At 38.2% G+C, this 13,512-nt stretch overlaps 1 protein-coding gene across 3 annotated transcripts in view; it reads left to right on the forward strand.

Annotated features, from left to right (window-relative positions):
• Positions 1 to 13,512, forward strand: part of Rbm27 (RNA binding motif protein 27) — a 68,356-nt gene that overhangs the window by 15,415 nt on the left and 39,429 nt on the right. For all 3 annotated transcript variants that reach the window (XM_050161951.1, XM_050161958.1, XM_050161966.1), the window contains exons 3-6: positions 3,810 to 3,934; positions 11,132 to 11,223; positions 11,866 to 12,062; positions 12,655 to 12,915. In XM_050161951.1, the coding sequence (XP_050017908.1) occupies positions 3,810 to 3,934; positions 11,132 to 11,223; positions 11,866 to 12,062; positions 12,655 to 12,915 (675 nt within the window). The remainder of the gene's footprint in view (positions 1 to 3,809; positions 3,935 to 11,131; positions 11,224 to 11,865; positions 12,063 to 12,654; positions 12,916 to 13,512) is intronic.

Consider the following 13,512-nt stretch of genomic DNA (forward strand, 5'->3'; position numbering starts at 1 on the left):
GAAGCAACACAACCAAACTTCATAAAGGCATGAGCTTAGGGGGGAAAACACTTGGGAATTTGTGTGTAGTCCTTCCTTGCATACTGCCATGTTAATCTCTGTATCATTCTAATTTTACTGTATGTGTCTATGAAGTGAGACACTTTACAGTAAAGTAGTAAGGGTCCTTTCAGTACTTTAATATGCCCATTCAGAATGCTTACTTATTTGTTATGTGTTTAGGAAGGACAGGTTCTTCCCGTCCTTCTTTGTTTCTTTCCTATATTGAGACAGTGGCTCTAATACTTGTTGGATTCCTTGCAGCTTTTGGTAATATTTAGTTGATGATTGAGGGCTATTTAATGCTACTGGAGTTGCTTTCTAGTGCTTTTGTATGTGTGTGTGCGCATGCCCATGTATATATATTTATTATATTTATAATCACGCATGTGCAGTGGGTACACATAAGTACTTTTGGTGAAAAAGAGGTCAACTCTGGTGTCATTTCTCAGGAACCTTCCATCTTGTTTTTTTTGAGTTTGTATCATTGGTCTGAAACTTGCAAAGTAGGCTAGGCTGGTTGACCAGCAAGCCCCCAGAAATCTTCCTTCTCCAGTACTGTGGCTGCAAATAAGTTGTCACTATGGCATGGATTCTGGGTTCAAATTCAGGTTCTTACACTTGTATAAGAACTATCTCCCCCGGGGCTGGAGAGATGGCTCAGAGGTTAAGAGTACTGGCTGCTCTTTCAGAGGTCCTGAGTTGAATTCCCAGCAACCACATGGTGGCTTACAACCATCCATAATGAGATCTGGTGCCCTCTTCTGGCCTGAAGGCATGCTGGCAGAACACTGTATGCATAACAAACAAACAAACAAACAAATAAATAAATATCTTTAAAAAAAAAAAAGAACTATCTCCTCATCCCGGAAACTGTGTACTTTTGCTGTTAATATAATACAGAGAACCCAATGTTCTTTCTCTCTTGGCTGCGGTATCTTGAGGTCCAAGAAGAATGAGTATGATTTTCTTATTTTTGTACCTTTAACTTCCCATTTTCAGTTGGACATGAGGTGCTTGCCTATGACTCAACACTTGGGAGTTGGAAGCAGGAGGATCAGAAGATCAGTTGCCTTTTACTGGGCTGTCTTTTTACCAACATCCTCCAACCAAACAGAAATCGCAGGAAGTTTTTCTTGCTGTTTCCTTGATAGTTCCTGCCCTATCCCACCCTTACCCAGTCTTCCTCTACATCACACTGCCCACCCCTCTGTCTTTGGATGTCAGTGAGTGTGTCCTTACTCAGAGCCCTTGGCCGTGTCTTTTGTTTGCCTGGAAGATTCTTTCTCATCCTTTTGATTTCTTCAAATGTCGTCTTGACAGCATTCCCCAGTGTAGTTTGTGTAATGTGGTTGTCCCATATTCCAGTTACCCTTTCCTCCTCTCAGTGACGCTCTATTCCCCCCCCTTTTTTTTAGATTTTATTTATTATATATAGTGTTCTGTCTGCATGTACACCTGCATGCCAAAAGAGAGTAGCGGATCTCATAATGGTTATGAGCCACTGTGTGGTTGCTGGAAATTGAACTCAGGACCTCTGGAAGAGCAGCCAGTGTTCTTAACATCTGAGCCATCTGTCCATCTCCAGCCTGCTTTATTCCCTTTTTTAAGAAAGACTCTCAGTATATATCCTGGGCTGACTTTAAACTCATAACATCTGCTTGCCTTGTGTCTCCCGAGTACTGGGATTAAAGGCAGGTACCACCATGCGCCTTATTTTTTTCATGGCACTTGTAACACCCTATATATTTGCCAGTTTATCTGCTTTATCCTTGTTTGCTTTTCCTTTTCTTGAAACCAACAGCATTTGGTATATAGATTTTGAAAAATTGCATTCATTTATTTATTTTGTGTGTGTGCCATAACATGCATTTGGAGGTCAGAGGACAACTTTCAGGAGTGGTTTCTCTCCTACAATGTGGGTCATGGAGATTGGAGTTAGGTCAGCAGCTTTGTGGTAATGGCCTTTACTCATTAAACCCACTCATTAGCCCTATTTTTTTGTATCCATCCATCCATCCATCCATCCATCCATCCATCCATCCATCCATCCATCCATATTGAACTGTCTTTCAAATTACAAAAGAGGTATGTGTGAAAATACAAGAGTATGAAGAAAGTTGTTTATAAAATGTTTTGAAGAGTCTTAATTTATTACCTTAAAGTTATATGTTACAGTCAACAAGAGTTAACAGTTTTATTTTTTTCTTGTGTGTTTCTTTATTGATAGGGACTCATATAGCACAGGGTATTCTTGAACTTGTCATGTATTAGAAGATGACCTTAGACTTTTGTGAACTCCTGTTCTTGCCTCTACCTCTGAAATACTGGGATTGCAGGCATGAATCACTAAGCTTGGCTTACTGTTGATTAAACCCAGGATTTTCTACATAGTGAGCACTCAACTACATCTCCAACTATATTTTTAGTTTTTTAAAAGTTACTTTTATTTTATACGAATGAGTGTTTTGTTTGCACATATGTCAGTGTGTTGTGTGCCTGCCTGGTGCCTGTAGAGGCCACTACGGGTTTCCAGCTCCCTTGGAACTCAGTTATGGGTGGTTATGAGCAGCTATGGGGTTTCTGGAACCAAACCTGACTCTTCTGTAAGAGCAGCAAACAAGCTCCCTTAATTGCTGAACCATCTGTCTAGTCCCTGGGTTGTGTTACTTATTTATTTGTTTGTTTATTTATTTATTTATTTATCCATCCATCCATCCTTTTTTGGGGATATCACTCGAGTACAGGCTGCCCTGGAACTCATTAAGTAGTCTAGGTGGGTGATTCTTCCACCCAGCCTCCTGATTATAGTATTAAAAGTATGAACCATGTTCTACTTCAGCTAAAAGTTTTGCCATTTTGAAAAAAAAAGTTTACTTATAAAGTTAGTATTGTAAAGGAGTTTGTCTGAAGATGCTTTTCTGAGATAAAAGTAGTTGGCATTTTAGAAATGTAAAATACATAATAATTGTGGTATCATTACCCACAGTGATGCCTTCGAAATACCCAACACTCCCTTGAGTTGGGAATTGAACCATCAGGGCAAGCCCTCTGCCACTGAACAATACCCCTTTAGGTGTTCCTTAGGTGAACCTAAGGGTAACCAATGAAAGTTACATTTAATTAGAGTAAAACTAGAAATATTTTTACATTTGTGTTTTCAGCAAAACTACCTGTTTCTCTCATTTTATTTGTCTGAGGAAGTTTCAAATAGACCAAAACATGGAGTTGAGTCAAACACAGATACTGATTTCAACCCATTCAAACCTACCTAATTCGGTCTTTGAATAGGTAGTGCAGTCTATCCAACACATAAGGTTATACTGTGAGATTACTTCTTCCTATTCTACATAGGCTTCTTTTCAATCTACAGTACACAGTTTGTCATTTTGGTTTCTTTGAACAGATAAACACACTAAGTTTTCGTTTATATCTTTAGATCTGATATTCTTAATAGGTCAAGAGAAATTTTGTAATCTCTTATTTGATAATTTGTTAGTCTCTTGCTTATAGAAACTTTGTTTCTAATCTTTTGTTCTTAAGCAACAAAATCTTACACATTTCATTTGCAAACATGCAATTATGTTTGAAGGATTTAAAAAGAAACAAAACCTCTTCAGGTGGGGATGTCTGTTCCTTTAAGGTAAGTCTTGGTTTTAAAAGCCTGACAGCAGCTTTGAAGATACCTTGTTCATCTAAAAGCATTGGCAACAGTGTTTAAACTTTGCATTTTTGTTTGTATAACATTTAAATATTTTTTTTCTCTTTAGAGACTTCAGGTTTTGTGGACAAGCTATTTGAAAGTCTTTACACTAAAAACTACCTTCCACCATTGGAACCAGTTAAACCTGAGCCAAAACCACTAGTCCAAGAAAAAGAAGAAATTAAAGAAGAGGTAATACACACACTTCTTAGATTTTGTTACCAGGATTCTCAAGTTTAAATTATTTTTATTTTTATTTCTTTGTGTTGTGGTTTTGTTTGTTTTGTTTTTTTAGACAGGGTCTGGTCTTACTATGTAGCCTTGCTGACCTTGAACTTAGAGAGACCATGCCCATCCTGAAATTTTTTTTTCAGGCATGGTTTCTCCCTACACCTAGAGGTGGATTTTCTTAGCTAGGCTACAAACCAGCAAGCCCTAATAATTTGCTTTTCAGTGTTGGGTTTCAGATGTGAACAGGATGCCACATTCATGTGGGTGCCGGCATCTGATCTCAGGTCCTTGTGATCAAACAGCAAGTACTATTAACTGTAGAGCTATTTCTTCAGCCTTCAGAGAAACCCAGTGGTTTCTAAAAGAGGAAAATTTGGTTACATACAGAGGCTTAAATGAAAGTATTAGTGAAACTTCCAAGATAAATCATTAGGCAATATACTGTCATGTATACAGAGAAATGATTTACTCTTTTAACTACACTGTCAACATTAGAAAAATAAACAGAAATATTGTTGAAGTATACAAACATGATTAAAGATATCGAGCTAATGGGCTAGAAAGATAGCTCAATAGTTAAGAAGTTGACAGAGCATATTGCTCTTGCAGAGGTCGTGAGTTTGGTTCCAAGCACGTTCATCTGGCGGTGGCTTATAGCCAGTAACTCCAGCCCCAGGGCATGTAATGCCTTTGGCCTCTGTGGGCACCTGCACGCATGTGCACGTACCCGCTCCCACAACATAATTTTAAAAAGATACCAACCTAATTGCTTGCTTGAACCAGTAAAGAAACATCATAGCTTTCATTTATAGTTCCTTTTCTATATAAAGCAAACAATATTTGATAAGAATGTGGAGAAGAGGTTTGTTTATTTTTTGAGATAGGGTTTTTCTGTGTAGTTCTGTTTGTCCTGGAACTTGCTATGGAGACCAGACTGGCCTCGACCTCAGAGATCTAGTGTTGGGACTAAGGGTGTGTGCCACTACCACCTGGTTGTAGGATAAGTTTAAAAAAATATTTTATTTTATTTTTTGAGATAGGGTCTCATATATCCCAGGCTGGTCTCAAACTCACTGAGTGGCCTAGGGTAACTTTGAGCTTTGCTCTTTCTGCATCCACCTCCAGAGTGGTATCATTACATATGTTACCATACCCTGTGCTGGGAACTGAACTAGGGCCTTATATATGCCATGAAAACACACTCTGAACTACACTCCCAGCAGTGTTTATTTAAACTAAAGTTTTAGTCATCTGTGTTGAAGGTGACCTCAGAGATCCTCTTGCCTTTTACCTCTTAGAGTGCTGGGATTAAAAGCATGCATTATTACCACCCAACTGGAAAAGAGATTTTTATGTACAAATATAGGTAGTCTTTAGTCCAGTACCAGGAACAGAAATATCTTCCAACTTATTAAAGAAATATTTTTTATTTTTATCAGCTATAAAGTTGGCTTAGTGGTTAAAAGCTCTTTCTTGTAGAGAACCTGGATTTGATTCCCACCACAAACATAGCAGTTCACAATCATCTAGAGCTCCAGTTTCAGGACATATATGATACACAGATATATATGCAATCAAAACATTCGTACACATAAAATAAATCTAAAAAATGATTTATTTTTATTTTATGTATCTGTCTGCACAGTGTGCATGATTGGTGACTACGAAAGCTAACAGGGGATGTTGGATTCTGAGCTAGCTAGTTTACTGTCAGCCTGACACAGGCTAGAGTCCCTGGTGAAGTGGGAACCTCAATTGAAAAATGGCTCTATGCTAGTTCCAGGACAGGCACCAAAAACCACAGAGAAACCCTGCCTTGAAAATCAAAAACAAACAAACAAACATAAAATAAAATAAAAAATAAATAAAAGAAATATGGCTCTATAAAATCCAGTTGTAGATGCGCCACTGAGTGGGCATTGGTGGTACACACCTCTAATCCTAGCATTTGGCAGATAGATCTCTGTGAGTTTGAGGCCAGACTGGTGGCAAGTGCCAGAACAGGCTTCAAAGCTACACAGAGAGAACCTCTGTCTTGAAAAAATAATAATAATTCAGCTGTAGACAAGCCTGTAGGACATTTTCATAATTAGCGATGGTTGGGGAGGACCCAGCCCGTTGTGGGTTGGTACCACCCCTGGGATGGTGGTCCTAAGTTCTATAAGAAAGCAGACTAAGCAATCCATGTTGAACAAGATAGTAAACAGCACTCCACTATAGCCTCTACATCCATTTTTATCTCTAGGTTCCTACCCTGTCTCTCTTCATTAATATATTATGATATGGAAGTGTAAGCCAAATAAACCTTTTTCTTCCCTAAGTTGCTTTTGGTCATGGTGTTTCATTACAGCATAGTAATCCTAACTAAGATGGATCTCCTGGAACTAGAATTATAGTAGTTATAAGCTGCCATATGAGTTCGGGGAACTGAACCTGGGTCCTGTGCAAGAGCAGCTCTTAATTGCTGAGCCATCTCTCTCTGACTCCTGTTTTTCAACTTTTAAATTTTACTTTATTCTACAAACGGAATCACTTAAAAAATCTTTTATTTATAAATAATTGTAAATTTACATCAGAATTATCCAGGTAGCACCCACAGCATTCATGATGCCTGCCTAAATGTGTTATTGAGGATTTGCCCCATATACTTTCATTATATGCCCATACCACATTTTTTTTTAAAGTCATTGCTCTCATAAACCATAGCCCTTTATCTCTTTGCAATTTCTAGGAATAAGAATTTTTTTAAGGAGCTGGAGATTAAGCTTAGTTTGTAGAGTGCTGGTCAAACACCTGTAAACAGAGACTATTATTTGTTTCCTGGCTGCCCAGACCCAAATAATCACACAAAAACTTTATTAATTACAACACTAGGCATGTTCCTAGCTAGCTCTACATCTTGAATTAACCCATTTCTATTCATTTGTGTATCACCACAATGTGGCCTACTGGTAACATTCTGGTGTTTGTCTCTGCAAGCTACGGGAGCGTCTCCTTGACTTTGCCTACTCTCTATATATCTCTGTTTGGATTTCCCGCCTGGCTTTTACTCTGCTAAGCTATTGGCTGAAACAGCTTCTTACCTGCCTCAAATAACTACAAAGATTTGTGTTTGAACACTAGTATCATATTAAATCATATGTGATGGTGTACATGCTTGTAATCCCAGCATTTGCTTGGCAGGGGCAGAGGAATCAGAAGTTCATTTGTCATCCTTGGCTATATAGTGAATTCAAGGACAATAAATAGGATGAAACAAGGGATACATGACATCATGTCTCAATAAAAAGCTGGAGAGATTGTTCAGTTGGTAAAGTGCTTGCTTTGTAAACATGGGGGCCATTTAGATTCTGCCCCCTCCCCCCCCGAACTCTTATACAAAACCCTAGCTGTTATGCCTGTAACACCAGTAACCTGGAGGATGCCTGGAGCTTGCTGGATACCAGTCTGGTGGTACCAGTGAGCTCCAGGTTTAGAGAGAGCCTGTATCAAAGAATAAGGTGGGGAGTCATAGAGGAAGATACCAGACATAGACTTTTAGCCTCTACATTTATACACTCATGTGGTATCCCCACCTGTGTACACACACCCAGAGACACACACAAACACACACACATACACACCCATGCTTTAGGATAACTATAGCACCATTATCAGTTTCAATATATTTAATTTTGATGTCATGTACTATTTCAGTTTTATTAGTTTACCCAGCAGTGTTCCTTACTTATAGTCTGTTCTTTTCCTTTTGTATGGAATCATTCTGGGATTTGTATGTTGTTTAGTTGTCATTTCTGAGTCACTTTAAACATTTTTTGAGATTTATTTTTGTTTTGTGTATGGGTATTTTGCCTCCATGTATGTCTGTACCATGTGTATGCAGTGCCTGAAGAGAGTATTGGAGCCCTTGAAACTTGAGTTAAAGACAGTTAGCCATCATGTGGGTACTGAGAATCAAACTCAGGTCCTCTGGAAGAGCAGTTAGTGCTATTAATCAAATACTATATAACTGAACTGATCTGACTTTTAAATTAAGATCAGCTGAGACCATATCACTTACTTTGTTCTTACATAGTGCTCCATAATTTTTTTATGTATACTTTTTAAAATTATTATTTTATGTGTTTGGGTATTCTGCCTACATGTGTGTCTGTACACCATGTGAATATAGTGAATATATTCCCTCAGAGGCAAGAAGAGGGTGTTGAGTCCTCTGGGACTGGAGTTACAGGTGGTTTGAGTTGCCATGTGGGTGCTCTAAATTGAACCAAAGTTCTCTGGAAGAATAACCAGTGCTTTTAACCACTGAGCAATCTCTCCAGTCCCCAACGTACATTTTTTTGAGGCAGGGTTTCATGCAGGCCTTGAACTCCTGATTTGCCTGCCTCCACTTTCCAAATGCTAGGCTTCAAGGTGTATACTGCTGAGCCTGGCTCATAAAGTCTTTAAAAAGTAGGCTGGTGAGGTTTTTGGTGTGTCTTTTCAAGCAGGAAAAATGGAGATCTTCCTTGCATATAGTACAAAAATTTTTCTTTGGTGCTTTATGGTATATAATTTATGATATTTGGTATAGGTTAAATGTTTTATAACATTTTTTTAAGTGACAGCCTTTTTCTATAATCAGAGCAGGTATTCACTGACTTAGGAGAATCTGTTTCAATGACAATTGATTTGAATATTAACAAAAGTGATACTCACTTGGAGTTGACGAGATGAGGGCTCAGTTGATAGAGCATTGCCATTCTTCATAAGCTTCCCAACTCCCACATTAGGTGGTACACCTGCAACTCCAGCTCTAGGGAACCTTCTAGCCTCTCCAGGTACCATCCACTCATATGAGACATAGTCATATATGCAGGAACTCACACAAAAATAAATCTTCTTTAAAAATTCTATTTTGTCTTAAACGAAGAGTTAAAAAAATCATTACAAAGTTCCATTTGGAGTATCTTTGTAATAAATCCTAATTTTGAAAACTGAAAAGTGGGTAATATGAGCTTATATGTGGAACTCTCCTGATTGGCAGTTGTCTGGTATTTCTTGTTCCTGAGATTTGTGATTACTGGTATAAACAATAGTTCATACAGCCACACGTAAATGTAAAGGCTTAATTCCTCATCTGCTCAGTTGCTGCTTTTACAGTGAATGACTTGGTCAGAAACAAATCTCAGGATTAGTCATCTTAACTTCTTGAGCCTCAGCTACATTGTACTGCCAGTTGTATTTATAATTAGATTGCTGGCCACAGGGGAAACAGGCAAGAGAATGTGGACCACTGACACAGCTCATCCTGGTGCTGAAAAACAATAGAAGATGTGTGCTGTAGTTTATGCTGCACACAGCATCTGTTCCTTGTTACCAAACTTCCCAAGATTTTAATTTGTGAAGAAACCCTATTTGTTCTTTGGGGTTTTATTATCTAGATTCAGCTTGTTGCTTCTTGGTGGATTAATGTATCATTATGTTCCTTGTAAATTGCTAGAGGAAATGGACTTTTGGATCTCGCTGGATGAGTGTGTATAGTCTCTGCTGTCATATTGTGGCTGCCATTACTATGCTGTCTGCATTTTCTTAAATTGTTTCCTTCTGGTCCATTCACTCATTTTCTGATTTTGATATTAATAAGTAAGAAGCTTATACATTATCTGGAAATTAGTTTAGTTCTTAAAAATTTGATTCATTTGTATGTGGTGCTGAGAATCACAAACCCAAAGCCTTGTGCTTGCTATGTAGGCATTCTGCTACTGAGCTAGGCCCCCGGCTCCCCCCCCCCCCTTTTTTTGTTTTGTTTGTTTTAATTTTGAGGGTCTTATGATATCCAAGGTTGCCTTGAATTCATGATTCTTCTGTCTTAGTCTCTGAAATGCTCAATAGGATTGCTTTTGCATGTTTACCATACCTGGCCCAAACTAACTTACTTATTCTGATTTTGAGACAGGCTCTTGCTAGATAGACTGGGCTGGCTTCAAGCTCAAAGAGCTCTGTCTGGCTCTGCTTCCCAAATGCTGGGGTTAAGGCTTGCATAGCCACCACAGCCTAAACTTTATTAATTAAGTTTTGTTTATTTTATATTTTTGGTTTTTTGAGGCAGGGTCTCTTTTATTCCTGGCTGTTCTGAATCTTGATATGTAAACCAGGCCAACCTCAAATCACAGAGATCCGCCTGCCTTTCTCTCTCCAGTGCTGGGATTAAAGGGTGTGCAACACAATTCCCAGTTTTATTGTTGTTTGAAATTAAGAAGATATAAACTATTGTATTGTATGGTCCTTAATGATTGCTAGTTATCCTGTCTTGGTTTAGAGAATGACATGCTTATTTTTTTTCTTATAATACAGTTATCTATTCTAAGTCAACATCAAAGTTGGCATGCTGCTTTTAAAAAATACATATTACTATTTTTTTAAAAAAAATTAAAATATAAAAGCCTTGTTGTTTAGCTCTGGGGCGGGAACTCATTATATTGATAGGCTAGCTTTAACATTATCGGCAGTCCTTCTGCCTCAGCCCTTTCAAATGTAGAGGTGACAAATATGAGCTACCAGATCTGACTTTTTTTTTTGGTTGGCCTTAAACATGATAATCTTTTTCTCTCATTCATGTGATTGTACCACCAAAGCCAGGCAACATACCCTGTTTTGAATTAATGTGAGCCTGCTTTTTACTTTTTTTTTGTTTTGGAAATGGCTTAAAACAGAATGTTAAGTACGTATCTAATGATCTGTCAATAAATGATATAATTTGAGTGTTTATCTTTGTTTTGAGGGGAGGGGTGGGTTTTCTTTTTTTTTTTTTTTTTTTTTTTTTTTTTTTTTTTGAGACAGGGTCTTGGGATGCCCCACCTTTACCTCTCAGTTGTTGGAATTACAAGTGTGTGGGGCCAGAGTCAGGCCACAGCATTCAGTATATTTATGCCCTCTCTTATACTAGAAAGAGTTTTTGTTTATCTGAGTTTTGTAATTTATACAGAAACTGATCTCTTCTGGGATGCAGTTTTTGAGACAAGGTTTCTCTGTATATCTCTGGCTGTCCTGGAACTCACTCTGTATGACAGGCTGGCTTAGAACTCACAAGTATCTGCCTGCCTCTGCCTTCTGATTAAAGGTGTATGCAACCATTGCCCAGCAAGGAGCTGATCTTATTTTTAACAAATCTCACAGGTATTTCAAGAGCCAGCAGAAGAAGAACGAGATGGTAGAAAGAAGAAATATCCTAGTCCCCAGAAGAGTCGTTCAGAATCCAGTGAGCGAAGGTTTGTATTTGCCTCTGAATAGTAAGATATGAAAGTCATTTCAGTATGCAAAGTTAGTTGCGTAGCATTTATGGTCTTTGTCCCAATGTCCTCTAAAGCAACGAGGGTGAGTGTTGCCTTCTTTCCATTCTGTCTTTTGCTGTTGTCTTAGCTTCTGTGTCTGAAAAACAGTCATTATTTGCTTTCCCCAAGAGCACAGGGGTGGGAGCAGTCTCCTCAGAGAATTATAATGAAATGTTCCATTTGTTTAGGGGTGCTGCGTGTTAAAATTGTTCATGCTAGCTTATGCCAAAAGAGGTATCGTTTGGCAAAAATGTTCACCTTTGCTCACAAGGTGGTCTTTGTTTAGGAAGACTTGTTTTGAGCCTTCTCCTCTTTGTCTTTCTGATTTCTGTCTTCTCCCCTACTTTTCCTCATACGTTGGTTTACCTCTTCTTTTTCATTTCTCCCTACCCTGTGTTTTTGAAGTGGAAAGCCCTTCCCCCTTTTAATAATGGTTAGAAGAATTAGTGGTAGTCTTGAGGCATTCTAAAATAGACATTATGAATTGTGGTGACTTAAAGAGAGTATTTTATTCTCTGGACTTGCGCACAGATCTCATTTCTAGAGTCTACGTATGGCTTTTATATCTGTGTATTATAGGACTCGTGAGAAGAAAAGAGAAGATGGCAAGTGGAGAGACTATGAGCGGTACTACGAGCGGAACGAGCTGTATCGTGAGAAGTTTGACTGGAGAAGGGGCAGGAGCAAGAGCCGGAGTAAGAGCCGAGGCTTGAGTCGGAGTAGGAGCCGCAGCAGGGGCCGCAGCAAAGACCGAGATCCAAACAGCAGGAGTGTTGGTGAGTAGGCGACAGCCCCAAAAGCTTACTTGACAGAGGTGGGAGAAATGGGAAAACTGGAATTGTCTCCAAAAGCTGGATATTGATCTCTTACAAAGACAGTGCTAATCTTGTATACCCTTGGAATTAAGGCAGTTTTTAAAAGTTATTCCTAAGTTATTATAATATATATATATATAAAGATTTAAATCATTTTTATAATTGATACAAATGTCTTTAATTAGTGACAACAGCACTTGAGTAAAAAAGGTTGTCTTTTGTTTTGTTGGTTTTCCCTGAAAGTAATTGAATTGACTTGCTATGAGGTTGCCTAGTGTTTATAAAAAGAATACTAAAATGCCAGTGGGAAAACTGACCTATCTCTGTCAGTGCCCTTGTTGGTGATAGTGTAAAACCTGTTTTCACAAGTCTGTTGAGATATGCTGAGGTGGCAATGTTCCTGCTTTTAGAATATGCTACTAGTGAATGTGCTTAGGGTGTGGATCTTTCAGGAAGTGTAGGCTAATGTTTTCAGCATTGTTGATCTGAGAGAAGTGTAGTTTAAATATGTAAATATGTGACCTCTCTTGTTTTCTTTCTCTCTCTACAACAGAGCACAGGGAAAGATCAAAGTTTAAGAGTGAAAGAAATGACCTGGAGAGCTCCTATGTGCCTGTGTCTGCTCCTCCTGCAAACTCTTCTGAGCAGTACTCCTCTGGGGCACAGTCTATTCCCAGCACTGTCACTGTGATCGCACCTGCTCACCATTCTGAAAACACAACCGAGAGCTGGTCTAATTACTATAACAATCATAGCTCTTCCAATTCTTTTGGTCGAAACCCACCACCAAAGAGGCGCTGCAGAGATTATGATGGTAAAGATTGCCTTCTCTTTTGTATGTGCTGTTCCCATCTAGGAAAGCAAGTGTTGCAGATATGGCATGGGTGCTCCTCAGCAATTTGCCTTTATTTATGTGAATACTGGTGTTTTCTTCATACATCATGTAATGTGTTTTCACTTACAGTTTCTTGAAAATAACTCCATACAGACATGTAAAGCACTTCCTTCGTTGTTCTTGAGGCTCTTCTATAGTATTCTATATGTATGAAAATAATGTTTAACCCATTTATCATAAATATGCACTTAGGTCCTTTCTAGCATTTTCAGTTATAAGCAGTTCTACAATAAATAGCTTTGTTAACCTTGCCTTATAGAAATTTAATGTTAAAATCGATGAATACTATACATAGTTATAGCATACAACAAGATTTCAGCACATGTATACTGTATATAGTAATCAAATCAGGGTAACTAGCATGTTTATAACCTCAAACTTATTTCTTGATGTTGGGAATGCTCATGATCTTCTCTATCAACTATTTGAAAACAATTGCCAACTATAATTATTTTGTTGTATCTAGAACATTGTGATTCATTTCTTCTATCTACTTGAGTATTTTTAATTTAAGCC

Source organism: Alexandromys fortis, unplaced genomic scaffold (genome assembly GCF_014885135.2).
Source record: "Alexandromys fortis isolate MF-2015 unplaced genomic scaffold, M_Fortis_MF-2015_v1.1 scaffold_17, whole genome shotgun sequence".
Taxonomy (NCBI): domain Eukaryota; kingdom Metazoa; phylum Chordata; class Mammalia; order Rodentia; family Cricetidae; genus Alexandromys; species Alexandromys fortis.